Here is a 13346-nt window from a genome sequence, read left to right as displayed (position 1 = left end):
CAGGGATATAGTGGGGACAGAAGAAATTTGCTCCAAAAGTCAGATTTTGGCTCTCCTATTGGAAGGTATATTCTTAGCAGCATATAGAGAGCACAACTCCTTTGGGCTGGCCACATTGTTCAAGTGCCAAAAAGGTATTTTATGGAAAACTCACATAGGGCAAGGGCTCATCAGGTGATAACAAAGACACTCTCCATGTCTCTTTTAAGAATTTTAGAATCCATTATATGACATAGCAGACATTGGCACAGGAAGCCCAGCATGATGCTCCCCAATCAGAGAAGGTGTTGTCTTTATGAGGAAAGCTCAGAAGAAACCGGAGATAAGCAAAATTAGAGAAGCCATCCCAACTAGGGACTATTGTGTCCCACCTGTGGCAGAGTATTCAGTGCTTATATTGATCTCATCAGGCACATATAGACACATTTTAAATTGACTAAATAGTGATGTCATTTTGATACTCTTCAAGAAAGAAGGACAACAAAATAGGCATGAAATTTCTAAACATACTGAGGTCTGGGATATTCAGAAACTAAATGATTTCTCTTGTTGAAAGGATTATTTATTTTTATAGCTCATTGTCAGTAAGTATGGAATAAACAACAACAACCACAAAATCATGGCTGGTATTATTAACAAAGAGTCCAAACAACTTTCTAAAGCTGCAAATTACATACAAGTTTCCGATCCAAATTTGTGAATGGAGTTTTCACAATGAGAGGAAATCCCATCTTTCCACCCCAGGTAGAGACAGATTGAAAAAGAAGAGAGGGAGGGAGGAAAAAGAGAAAAGAGATGAAAGAAGAGGATAAAGGCCTGTGTTGGGATGGGGAGGAGAGAACAGGAGGGAGGAGCAAAAGGTGGAAAGAGAAGAAGGTAGCATGTTAAGGTTTTAAAAAGTTTTCCAGAGACCAGTCTTGCGGGAATTATGTTTCTGCTCCTCTTTCCAAATTTCATACCCTTACATAGAGCAGGAAGGAGTTGCCTTGTGTTGTCCTGTTACCACTCTTCTGTCTCCCTTCTATTTTCTCCTTTTTTCTCTCTCTAACAGCTTACAGATGCCATATCAATGAGGGTCACCTCAGTCCCACACTTGGAGCGCTCATCCTGGGCTGCAACCCAGCTCTGCTGGACTTCGCACTCCGGTATTATTTCAGACAATTCCCTATGACGACCAAGTTCCGCTGTCTGCTACCAGAAACCACAGCACCATAGCTACCCACTCTGGCTCCCCGTCCCTTAATCTGGCACTCCCAGGCACCTGCAACTCCTCCCACTCACCCCCACCCTCAATGACTGTTGCTGGCACCCCAAAAGTGCAGAAAGCAGGTCAGGCCCATCTCTGAGTGATGGTTTCACAGTCCACAGTACCAGCATCAATGGGTGACTATCAAGGGAGGGAGAAGCCCAAATAGAGAGCTCAGAGGACCAGAGATCCTGAGGCAGCCTCTGCTGCACCCCACACTCCACACTCCACTGCAACGCTGCTACCAAGGGAGCCGAGTCTGGGAGCCTGCTTGGTGCTCTTGTGGCCAGCCCCATCCTGCCCCGGTCCCAACTCTAACTACGCAGCTGCCGCTGCCCAGGAAGGTTGTTGTTTTTTACCAGATGGGAAAATCTGAGAAGACCATCATTTTTTCTGGCCAATCCGTTCACAGAATACACTTGTGTGAACACCAGAGATTAATAGAGAGAAATAAAAATGTAACACACTGCTAACCAAGTTCACCTCTGGAAAAAGAAGTGAAAATAACATTTGGCAGGATTCTATACCATCGGAAATCATTCACAAGCAAGAGAAAAAGCCTTTTAAAATGCTGAGAACACCAGAAATATGAATTTGAAGAAAGCAAAAACAAAATTATTCTGGGTCAAAATTTAGCCATCTATCATCTCCTAGCATCCTTCCAAAACTTCCAATATATTGTATGGGGATCACCTTTTGAAAATTCCAACCAAAACAAGGAACTGATGGCAATACATTTGAAAATTCTCTTGAGTTCATGTTTACTTTACAAATTCAAATTATTTATCCCCCTAAAAAACACAACCAAAAAAAAACCTGCATATTTTTCCCATTTTTTAACAACAAAAATCAGTAGAGAAATTGATATTTGCCTTGTGGCCAGAAGTGCAAAAAACAACTTTTAAGATGTCATTCAAACAAGCTTTTGTTTTATATTTTGTAAATATTGTATCCTGTGTAACACATGCATATTGTTCACATGCTGAGAGTTACACCATAGTTTTGTCATGAATCTATTTTGTACTGACTAAATGGTAAGTTACTGTGTGTATGTATGTGCATATATGTGTATACACAGGTAAATTGGAAAAGTTTAATGTGTTTTTTAATATATGGATGAGTTATTTCAAGATGAATATCTAAATGTAAACAATTTACTAAATACACTACTGAAATTTTAACTCTGTGAAACAATCATTATAAGCAGGCGTTTTATGTGTTGCCCTAAAATAGACTGCTTGCCTTTTTATTGCAAAAACTGGTTTAAAAATAATTTTTAAAGTAATAATGTGGCCTCCCCTTTGGGGGGAAAATGGTTTTCTCACAACAGCATTGTGAATTACATAGGCAAGTATTATCATCTTCATTTTAAATATTAGGAAACTGAGGGTTACAGATTTGAAATCACTCGCTGATCATCATAGATACCATTCAAATTCAATGCTCTTTCCATTGAAATATTTTAATTATAGAAAAAGATTATGCTAAGCATGGAGTGTCTCAGAATCATAGAAATGACTTTATCTTATCTCATTTCCTGTCATTATTGTGGGTTTTTTTTTTTTTATTATTTCTCTGGTAACATACTGTAGTGATTATTTGCATGGGATATAATTTGCAGTCTTCTACAAATTTTTAGTCTGAGAGAGAGAGAGAGAGAGAGAGAGAGAGAGAGAGAGAGAGAGAGAGAAAGAGAGAGAGAAAGAGAGAGAGAAAGAGAGAGAGAGAGAGACAGAGAGACAGAGAGAGAGAGAAAGAGAGAGAAAGAGAGAGAGAGAGAGAGAGAGAGAGAGAGAGAGAGAGAAAGAGAGAGAGAAAGAGAGAGAGAAAGAGAGAGAGAGAGAGAGAGAGAGAGAGAGAGAGAGAGAGAGAGAGAGAGACAGAGAGAGAGAGAGGTGAGCATATGAAATCCTGCCTTTACCAAGATATTGTTGGCTAATAATTGACACCACAGGCTGTTCAACTCCCTCTGTAGAGAAAAAGATGGTTCCCTTGTCCAAAGATAGTTTCAAAATGAGTATGGCAGGAATTGTAGGAGAGAAGGGGGAGAAAGAAGGTAAGGACAAAGGATGGAAACAAAACTTTCCCTGGGCTGCCCAGGCTGAGAGCCAGATTGAGGGCAGACGGGGAAATCTGTGGGGAAGAAAGAAACCTCCAAAAACCTATCCAGCAGAAAGGCAGGTATTCTCCCAAAATAGATGGGAATGACAAGTTTACACAAACACATTGATATTGTTTACATTTATATCAGAACTCAAATCTGACTACTGCCATAAAAGTTACCATGGCACTTAGAGTAAGCCTTTTTAGGATTCCTTGAATATTGATCCTTTTTCTATCCCCCATTATATCACAGACTTTGATTTTTGTTTTTTGTTTTTTCTCCTTTATTGAAGGAAGAGAAGCAGAGAAAGAAGATGTGCCCAGAAACTATTTTCAATAATGAAAGAGAGAAACAAATAAATCGAGTTCAATGCTTATGGGACATTGCCATGACAATGCAAAAGCCAGAAGGCTGGATAACGTGACATTTCAAAGGAGAATTTGGAAACAAGAATAGACAGCAAATCATTCCTTAATCTTTTTTAAAAATTGGATTGCCTTTTTTTTCTTGTTCTGGAATGCATAAGTCTAGTGCTTTAAACATAATATGAACTGGCACTTGTTATACCACCTAGATGTCAGTCCTCCTCTGTTCTTGTTTGTCATGACCCATTGTAGCTACACCTGCCTTAGGTCTCAATTTAAAATGGAAGAAAGCCTGCCAACTGTGCTGAAAGATACAGATCTGATAATGCTTTTGAGTATGTGTGGAATCTAAGTCTAAAAAATAAAAACTGGTGATTTAATATGATTGCAATTCAATTACAAGCAACCTGAAAACAATGACACAGACCTCTCTATCTCTAAAAACTGACAATGCATACAACGGACACTGAATAAATGTTGAAAATGTATCAATATATAGGCTACCAGATTAACAAGGAAATAAGATTTCAATGAAGGATAATTGTGTTATAATTAATGTAAACAATGTTTTCCTTTGCATATGCTTACAATTCAGAAAGGAGTTCTTGACCTGGTTTCATAAACTCTTTAAAAATACAGTGATAACTATATTTCAGTATATTTATTTTCCCTTTATAATGTTATGTATTTTATTTTATGCTTCTAAAACATTATTCTGAATATAACTACATTAACCTCCCAAGACTATCAAAAAAATCCAATATAGATCAAGAACTTCTAGTCTGAACGATTTTAAGTTTACTCTTGTCAATTTCTATAGTATTAATTTAGCCTCTCAAGACCACTTGTCAGAGACTTTACAGGGAGATTTCTTATAACAATTAGTTATCAAACAACATGTAAATTTTCTAAGTTTCTGTTATTCCATAATGAAAATACCACATATTCAGGCTTCAAACCTAATATATTTCTGGGTGTATGTGTGTCTACACACACACACACACACACATACACACACACACACACACATATATATATAATATACACACATATATGGACACATCCACACATATATATGTATATAAACATATAAACACACATATATGTATATATTTCATTTTTCATTCTTTCCCTATGACGATGTTGATGATGATGATGAGGGCTGAATTAGAACATTATTATAATTTGTTCTTCTAAAATACCTCCTGAATCAATTGAAATTTTTCATAGTAGCTTAAGATATTGAGACCATTGACAAGCATTTCTGGAAAGGATATTCACCCATGATGAAATGCTGTTAATCAGGAAAAGTTAATATGAACTACATCATTTTTTGTGATATAAAATAGAAATATGTTTCTACCATATACATGGCAATTCTTGTTTTTAATTCTTGAATTTAATATTGGTATTAAATCAATGCTCAAATGTTCATGTATTAAGATCTGGAAGATTATTTTGGGGATCTAATATAACTCTTTAATCTTATACACATGGAAATTGAGAAATTAAGTGAAATCCTAATTCGTATAGTCAGAATATGATCAGGGTAAATGCAGTTCTTATGAGTGTCTATAGACTTTTTTTTTCTCTGTACAATATTGACTATCTGGTTAAGAACTATATCTGAGAAATGAGAGAGAGGAAATAGTCAAATAATATAAAACTTTTAAAGAGGGAAGCCAGAAGGATGGTAATGATGGTACCTTTAGTGAAGTCAGAAGGAAGACTAGTTGTTTTTTTGTTTTTGTTTTTGTTTTTAAGAGGAAATTTGGGCAAATTGTTTGAAGTTCTTACTGGTGATATATTATTATAAAGATATGCTTAATTTTAAAATAAAAATGCACCCAACATTATTTTGAAAGGCGAGGCCAAAGAAATTATTACTATTGGCTACTCAGTGTTAGCAACAAACTTTCATACACAGTTTATGGTCATGGTTAGGAGTTTTTATTTTCAGACATGAAGTATAAAGAATTTATTTACTAATCTATCTTCATCTATCTACCTATTTATATTCTTCTTTCTGTCTACCTATCTCATCTTATTTATTTGCCTAATATCCATTTGCCTTTGTCTGTCACTTAAATAAATATCTTTGATATTTTCAATTATTTCAAAATCAATCATTCACATACAATTCAAATTTCAGGATTAGCTGAATTATAGTCAGCTAGATACATTTCTAAGCAATGAATTTGGTATTTCTTGATTTTACTGCAGACCGGAATTTAACTTTTAGGTGGATTTTTGAAATGAACCAACTTCTTCCTTATTCCCCTGGTAATGGAATAATAAATGAATAGACAAATAAAGGAAGAACATAAAAAGAGAGAGAGAGAGAGAGAGAGAGAGAGAGAGAGAGAGAGAGAGAGAGAGAGAGAAAGAAAATAATATATATATATAGTAATATCGAAAAGTGCATTACACTAGCCAACAGGAGAGCCATGCTCTATTCTAAATTCTGACATTCTCTATTTTCTTGATTAAGCAAAGGTAAATCAGGACTTTCTGTAATCCTCAATGTTTTCAGATGCAAAATGAGAATGGTATGCTACATGTTCTCTAGGGTCCTTCCTTTCCTTCAAAAATTTTAAAAAGAGAAGGGAGAAAAAAATAGAAAATCAGAGTCCATTGCTTGGAAATCTAGTAGAAAAATATGATTTTCATATTTCCTAATTTAATTATTTCTATTTTTGTCAGTCGCTAATATTTTTAAATATGAACTGTGTTGCAAGCTATATATCAAGTGTTAAAATTACAATGAAAGAAAAAACAAAGTTAAACAGAAATGATAGTGTTTGCCTTCACAAAGTGTACATTCTAATAAGTAGAGGACAAGATATGTAAATAATTTGGCACATTTAAGTTATATACAGAGTAGATGACTGGTAACTTTAAAAAAGAAAGAATCAATAGCTGATAGGGAGGCAGATCTTTTACTGAAGAGATGAATTGAACTGAGTCCTGAGAGAGAAGACAAAACACAAAAAAAAATAGTGGTAAAAGGGGGACAGCAGTCTAGGAATGTGAGACAATCAAGAGAGAGGTAGCAGGGAAGATAGGAGACAGTACATTGTCTGCGGTTGAACAACAAAGTAAGCAAATATTGCTGAATTATTGAGTATTAGTAGGGTACAAAAGTAGAAGAACATAGAAAAAGCAGGAAGGACATAGGTTCTGAAAAGTTTCAAATACAAAAGAGAGATCTCCACATTTTATCCTGGAAGCAATAGGGAGCCACGGGATTTCATTGATTAAATGGCCATATGGTTAAGCTATTGTTCCAGGAAATAAACTTTGAGATTGATCAGAGGATAGATTGAAACCAAGAAAATGTGGAGTGAAAAATATTCAACTGCGGAATAGTTCTTACTTGGTATAAATTTGACTTTATTTCGCTATATATTTGAGTGATGAAGTTTTCATCAGAGAAACTTGCTTCAAATTTTTTTTCACATTAATGATTTCTAAATTCTCTTACAATTTACCCCCATTTAGTCCATCCTGTCTTTCTCTTCACCCTGTTCCTCCTCAAAAGTGTTTGACTTATGACGATTACTTCTCCAAAGCAATCCTTCTTTCTATGAACATCTACCCTACTTCGCTTACCCACTTCCTATCCAATTTTCCTGTGGGGTAAAATGGATTTCTATAGTCAACTAAGTATGTATGTTATTCCCTCTGTAAGCCATTTCCAATAGTGTGAAGTTCAAACATTCCCTGCCATCTCCCCCATGTCTCCTTCCGTTGTAATAGTATTCCACTGTAATAGTACTTTCTTGCCTTTTTTATGGAACATAATGTACCCCTATTTTACTTCTTTTCTTTTCTCCTAGTGCACTTCTCTTTCTCATCCATTAATTCTATTTTAGATATCATTTCATCATATCCAACTCACGTCTGTGTCCTCTTTTTATATACACTTCTAATGGTGAGGAAATTCTTATGACTTATAAGTATTATCTTCCCATGTAGGAATATAAACAGTGTAATCTTATTAAGTTCCTTGTGACTTCCTTTCTGACTTATGTTTTTTATATTTCTCTTGATTCTTGTATTTGAAATTTTATTTTCAGCTCTGGCATTTGTAATGTTTGGGATAGGTTTCTGGAGGGCATTGGGACCAGCCTTGGTCTCAGCAGAATAATAGCCATGAGAGTAGTCAGGAATAAAGTCCAAAGTCTTTTGTCTCCTTCAGTCTCCCAGTCTGAACCAGTCTCCCCCATAGCATAGGAGGCAGGAGAGCCACCATGAGGCTGATCAAAGATAGAATGTCTATCTTCCAGTCCTTACTTTTATACCTTACTGTAATTATATCATTACAGTATACTGATTATATGTGAATTTAGAGAACCATTACATCACCATGCTAACTACTAAGTATATATGTGAACTAGAGAACAATCACCTCATCAATTCCACTGAGTTAATGCCTTGTTTCAAGTATACTTATCCAGAGTTCTGCTCTCTAGAGATATTTTCATCAGGAATGCTTAAAAGTCTTTTACTTCATAGAATATTCAATTTTGTCCCAAAAGACTATACTCAGTTTTGCTGAACAGGTGATTCTAGGTTATAATCCTACTTCCTTTGCCCTCCAGAGTATCATATTCCAAGCCCTCTGATCCTTTAATGTAGAAGATGCAAAATCTTGCGTTATCCTAACTGTGACTTCATGATACTTGAATTATTTGTTTCTGGATGTTGGCATTATTTTTTGCTTGACATGGGGGTTCTAGAATTGGGTATAATATTCCTTGGAGTTTTTATTTTGGGATCTTTTTTCAGGTGATGATTTGTGGATTCTTTTAATTTATATTTTACCCTCTGATTATAGGAGATCAGGCCAGTTTTCCTTAATAATTACTTGAAAAGATGTCTAAGGATGGCTGACTAAAGTCAGGAACCTGCTCCAGCTCTTCCAGGTTCTCTCAAAAACCACATGAAACCAAGCCTCTGAACAGAGTGTGATAGAATGAAACCACTCTCTAGCTCAAGACACACTGAAAAAACTTCAAGAAAGGTCAGTCTCACTGGGGTGAAAAGTGTGTTCAGCCCAGATCAGATGGACTCTGGGAAAGTCTGTTACAAGGTCTTAATAGCAGCAAATCAGCAACTCAGACCCTCAGTCCTGGCTCACTAAAAGAGCACATCAGTAGGTAAATCTCCAGTACCAATTCAGAAGGCAAACTGTGGGAAACCAGACCGTTATTTCAAAAGAGCAGGCAAAGCCATCTCCTGCAAAGACAAGAGCCCCTATGCTTAAAACTAAGGCTCAGAGCTGCACAGAAGACTTGGGACAGTGCCATCTTTACCCTAGGAGGAGAGTTCCACCTCAAAAGTAAAAAAAAAAGAAGAAATACAAAAAGAAAAGGAAAACAAATGATCAAGAAACAGAAAAGAAATTTGACCATAGAAAACTACTTTGGTAGCAGAGAAGACCAAAACACAAACTCAGCAGAAGACAGAATGTCCAAAGAAGAAATAAAACTATCAATCTTTGCAGATGATATGATGATATACTTAAAGAATTCTAGAAAATTATCCAAAATTCCACTGGAAACAGTTCACAGTTTTAGCAAAGTTACAGCATATAAAATAAACCCACACAAATCATCAGCATTTCCATATACTACTGACAAAGCATATTAGCAAGAGATAGAAAGAAATCCCATTTAAAATTACTGTAGATAAAACAAAATACTTGGGGGTCTACCTCCAAGACAAACCCAAGAACTATATGAGAACAATTACAAAATACTTCTCACACAAATAAAGTCAGATCTAAAAAATTGGAAAAGTGTCAATTATTCTTGGATAGGCTGAGCTAATATAATAAAAATGACAAGGCTGCTTAAATTGGTTGACTTGTTCAATACCATACCAATCAAACTGCCAAAACATTATTTTATAGAACTAGAAAAGTAATATCAAAATTTATCTGGAAGAACAAAATGGTCAAGAATATCAAGGGAATAAATGAAAAAAATACAAAGGATGGTGGCTTAGGAGTACCAAACCTAAAACTATATTACAGAATAGCACTCATCAAAACCATTTGGTACTGGATAAGAAATAGAGTGGTAGGTCAGTGGAATAGATTAGATTCACATGACATAATAGAGTCTATAGCAATCTAGTATTTGATAAATTGTAGCTTCTGGAATAAGAACTCACTATCTGACAAAAATTGCTGGGAAAACTAGAAAATAATGTGTCAGAAAATTGGCATAGACCTACATCTCACACCCCATACCAAAAAAAAAAAAAAGGTCAAAATGGATACATGATTTGGGCATAAAGGAGGATACCATCAATAGATTAAGAGAACAAGGGGTAATTTACCTATCAGATCTTTGGAGAAGAGAGAAATTTATGACTATAGAAAAACAAGAGAACAGTATGAAAGACACAATGGACAACTTTGATTATATCAAATTAAAAAGTTTTTGTATAAACAAAACCAACAGAAAGAAGATTTAAAGGGAAGTACAAAGTAGGGAAAACTCTTTACAGCCAGTATTTCTGATAAAGGTCTCATTTCTAAAATATATAGAGAAATTTGTCAAATTTATAAGAACATATCATTCCCCAATTAATGAAATAAAAGGATATGAACAGACAATCTTTAGATGACAAAATTAAAGCCATTTTTAATATATGAAAAAAAGCTCCAAATCACTATTGATTAGAAAAATGCAAATTAAAACAACTCTGAAGTACCACCTAACACCTCTCAGATTGACTGAGATAACGGAAAAAAATAGTGCTTAATGTTGGAGGGGATGTGGGAAAACTGAGACATTAATGTATTGATGGAATTGTGAAATGATCCAACCATTCTGGAAAGCAATCTGGAACCGTGCCCAAAGGGTTAGTAGTGTCCTTTTCCCTACCTTATGCTTTCCTTGGGAATACAGACCCAGTAATGGCACTGCTGGGTCAAAGGGTATGCACAGTTTGATAGCCCTTTGGGCACAGTTCCAGATTGCAACCCTAAGTTGCTTTTTCAATGAGATATTCCATATTGTCTTCTTTTTCCTTAACATTTGTTTGGTTTATTGTTCCTTGGTGTCTCATAGAGTCATTACCTTCTATTTCATCAATTCTAATTTTTAAGTAATTATTTTCTTCAGTGAGATGTTGTACTAAGTTTTCTAAAAATTTAGCCAACTCTATTTTTTAATGAGTTCTTTGCTTCAGCAAATTTTTGTCCCTCTTTTTCCTTCTGGTCAATTCTGCATTTTAAGGACTTATTTTCTGTAATGAATTTTTAGATAATATTTTTCCAGTTATGCTTTTCAAGTCATCCTTCTCATTACTACATTTCTGTATCTCTTTTTATTATTTGGCTTATTCTGTTTTTAAGGTATTATTTTATTCAGTATCTTTTTTGTGTCTCCTTTACCAAGATATTGACTTGTTTTTCATGATTTTCTCACATCACTCTTATTTCCCTTTTAATTTTTCTCTATCTTTTTAATTTAATTTTTCAAATCAATTTTGAGCTTTTCTATGACATGATGTAGGATTGTGTTGGATGGAGGAATTGTGATTTTGTTATCTGTGTATATTTTGATTTTCCTTATCATTACAAGAACTTTCTATAATTAGAATTAGTTCTGTGGTTTGGTCATTTCCCCCACCTATTTCTTGATTTTTAACTCATTGTTACAATGGGCCTCTGCTTTCAAGGTGGAGGGAATGTAGTCACAAGCTTCAGGGATTTTGTATAACTATTTTTAAGATTCTCCTAGGGACCTGTAAGTTTTCAGTTCTTTCAAAATGTCACAATCTAAGAAGCATGTTTACTATTCTCCTGGCCTGTGCTCTGTTCTGTGAGCCACCAAAAGTATTCTTTTTTGTCTTAAAACTATGATGAGGGTCCTTGCTTCACAATGGTCAGTTAAAAACACTGATGTGCTAGGGCTCCTCCTTGGGAGGGGATTGCTACCAGAGCTGCAGCCTGTATCAGAATAGGCAAAACAACAGTGTACTGTTCTCAGTGCTAGCAAAGATAGCCCTGTAAAATCTTCTAACAGTTGCTTGACCATCTTACCATCTGTGATGTGAGTGCTCTGGAAGCAGCCACTAAAGCTGCTGATTCATTCATTCCCAGCAATGCTAGCCATTATTAACTATTAATGCATACATTCTAAATAATCCACTATTTTCTTCTACTTTCCAGCAAGCAAAAAGATGTCTTTCTTTTAGATAATAAAATCAGATGGATAAAACCAGAGTTTTTCTTGACTAGAAGACACAAAGGAAATTCATATTTTTTAGGAATCTTTACCAACTTATATGATCCATTATTAAGCTACTAAAAGCATCAATCCATGTTATAGATCTATAAATTATGAATTGTTATAGAGGTAAGTCATTGTTAGTCTTGGCTACATACATTACTATTGGCTACATAAATGACTTTACTGAAAATATTATTTAATTACTGAAAATATTATTTAATTGAAGTCTATGCAAGGTTTCCTTAAAGATTCTACAAATTAGCTTCTTCCTAAGGAAAAAATCATCTTCATTTTTATTTCTAATTAGTGCTCCACCTTCTGAAAAATAAAAAGAATATTTTTCCTGTTGGTAAGCAAATATAAGCTTATATGCAATCCCACAGGACTGCCATGATTTAATTATGTGAGTTTGGGCCATGGAGGTGTAGTCTTTTTATCTACAAATGTGTAATTTTTCTTCTGACAATTTGTTTTTCTCTGAGGAACAAATAATATATTAACACCCATAACAGGGTCCCCCCAGTCCCATTCCCAATGAATCTGGTGAAGAGACAGCTTGACTCAAGGTGGGTTAGTTGTTTAATGACAATGCTAGAAAGTTAGAAAGAATTGTTTGAACCTTTATCTACTTAGCAAAAAAATTAGATGCATCATTTAACCTTGATACAATTAATTAAATGAGTGCAAAGACACATATGGAGCATTGGAACTTAGTAATTTCACACTCAGAAATAAAAAAATAGTTTTGTACAAAGTGTAAATAATATTGTATTTTGAAAGACATTCTGAATGCATTTAGAGCATTTCACTTACCCAATACTGTAAGCTCTGCAGAGGCAGTGATGTTCTCATTTTTGTAGGTGACAACACAAGTGTACGTCCCAGTATCATCATCTGTCACATTGGAAATAAGTAAGTTGCTGCCACCTAATAAAGAATACTTTCTGGACCTGTAACATGGGAAACATAGGAGTTTAGTGATTCAATCAATACCTTTCAACACCTAGCAAACTAATCTCAGTTTCAAATTGGACTGGGTGATACTGTAGAAATTGAAGCCCCAACCTTAAAAATGTTAGAACAAGCACCATTCATCTTTTTAAATTTATTCATCTGTCTTATTGACCAAAAATGCATTCAGGGTGAATTATTCCCTTGGATGACTATATGCAACTGCCAAAGAAATGAAATGGAACAAGGCATACCTAGCTGTGGCCCAAATTATTTAAACATAACTACAATTATAACTGGACACACTGAAGGTACTTCAACATATACTGGGGTATCAATATTTCAAAATAATCATTCAAAATCAAGTAGCCATGAAAACTAAGAGTCTACTCCATTTATCTTTGTTGTGCAAATCACTTTTTGCTGCT

The 13346-nt window shown here is 34.9% G+C and overlaps 1 protein-coding gene across 3 annotated transcripts in view; it reads right to left on the bottom strand.

The window, feature by feature from the left end:
• DCC (DCC netrin 1 receptor) overlaps positions 1-13346 on the bottom strand; it is a 1370610-nt gene that overhangs the window by 699155 nt on the left and 658109 nt on the right. For all 3 annotated transcript variants that reach the window (XM_074279384.1, XM_074279385.1, XM_074279386.1), the window contains exon 5: positions 12781-12917. In XM_074279384.1, the coding sequence (XP_074135485.1) occupies positions 12781-12917 (137 nt within the window). The remainder of the gene's footprint in view (positions 1-12780; positions 12918-13346) is intronic.

This window comes from Sminthopsis crassicaudata, chromosome 1, assembly GCF_048593235.1.
Source record: "Sminthopsis crassicaudata isolate SCR6 chromosome 1, ASM4859323v1, whole genome shotgun sequence".
Taxonomy (NCBI): domain Eukaryota; kingdom Metazoa; phylum Chordata; class Mammalia; order Dasyuromorphia; family Dasyuridae; genus Sminthopsis; species Sminthopsis crassicaudata.
This window is presented reverse-complemented; position numbering and strand designations above follow the sequence as displayed.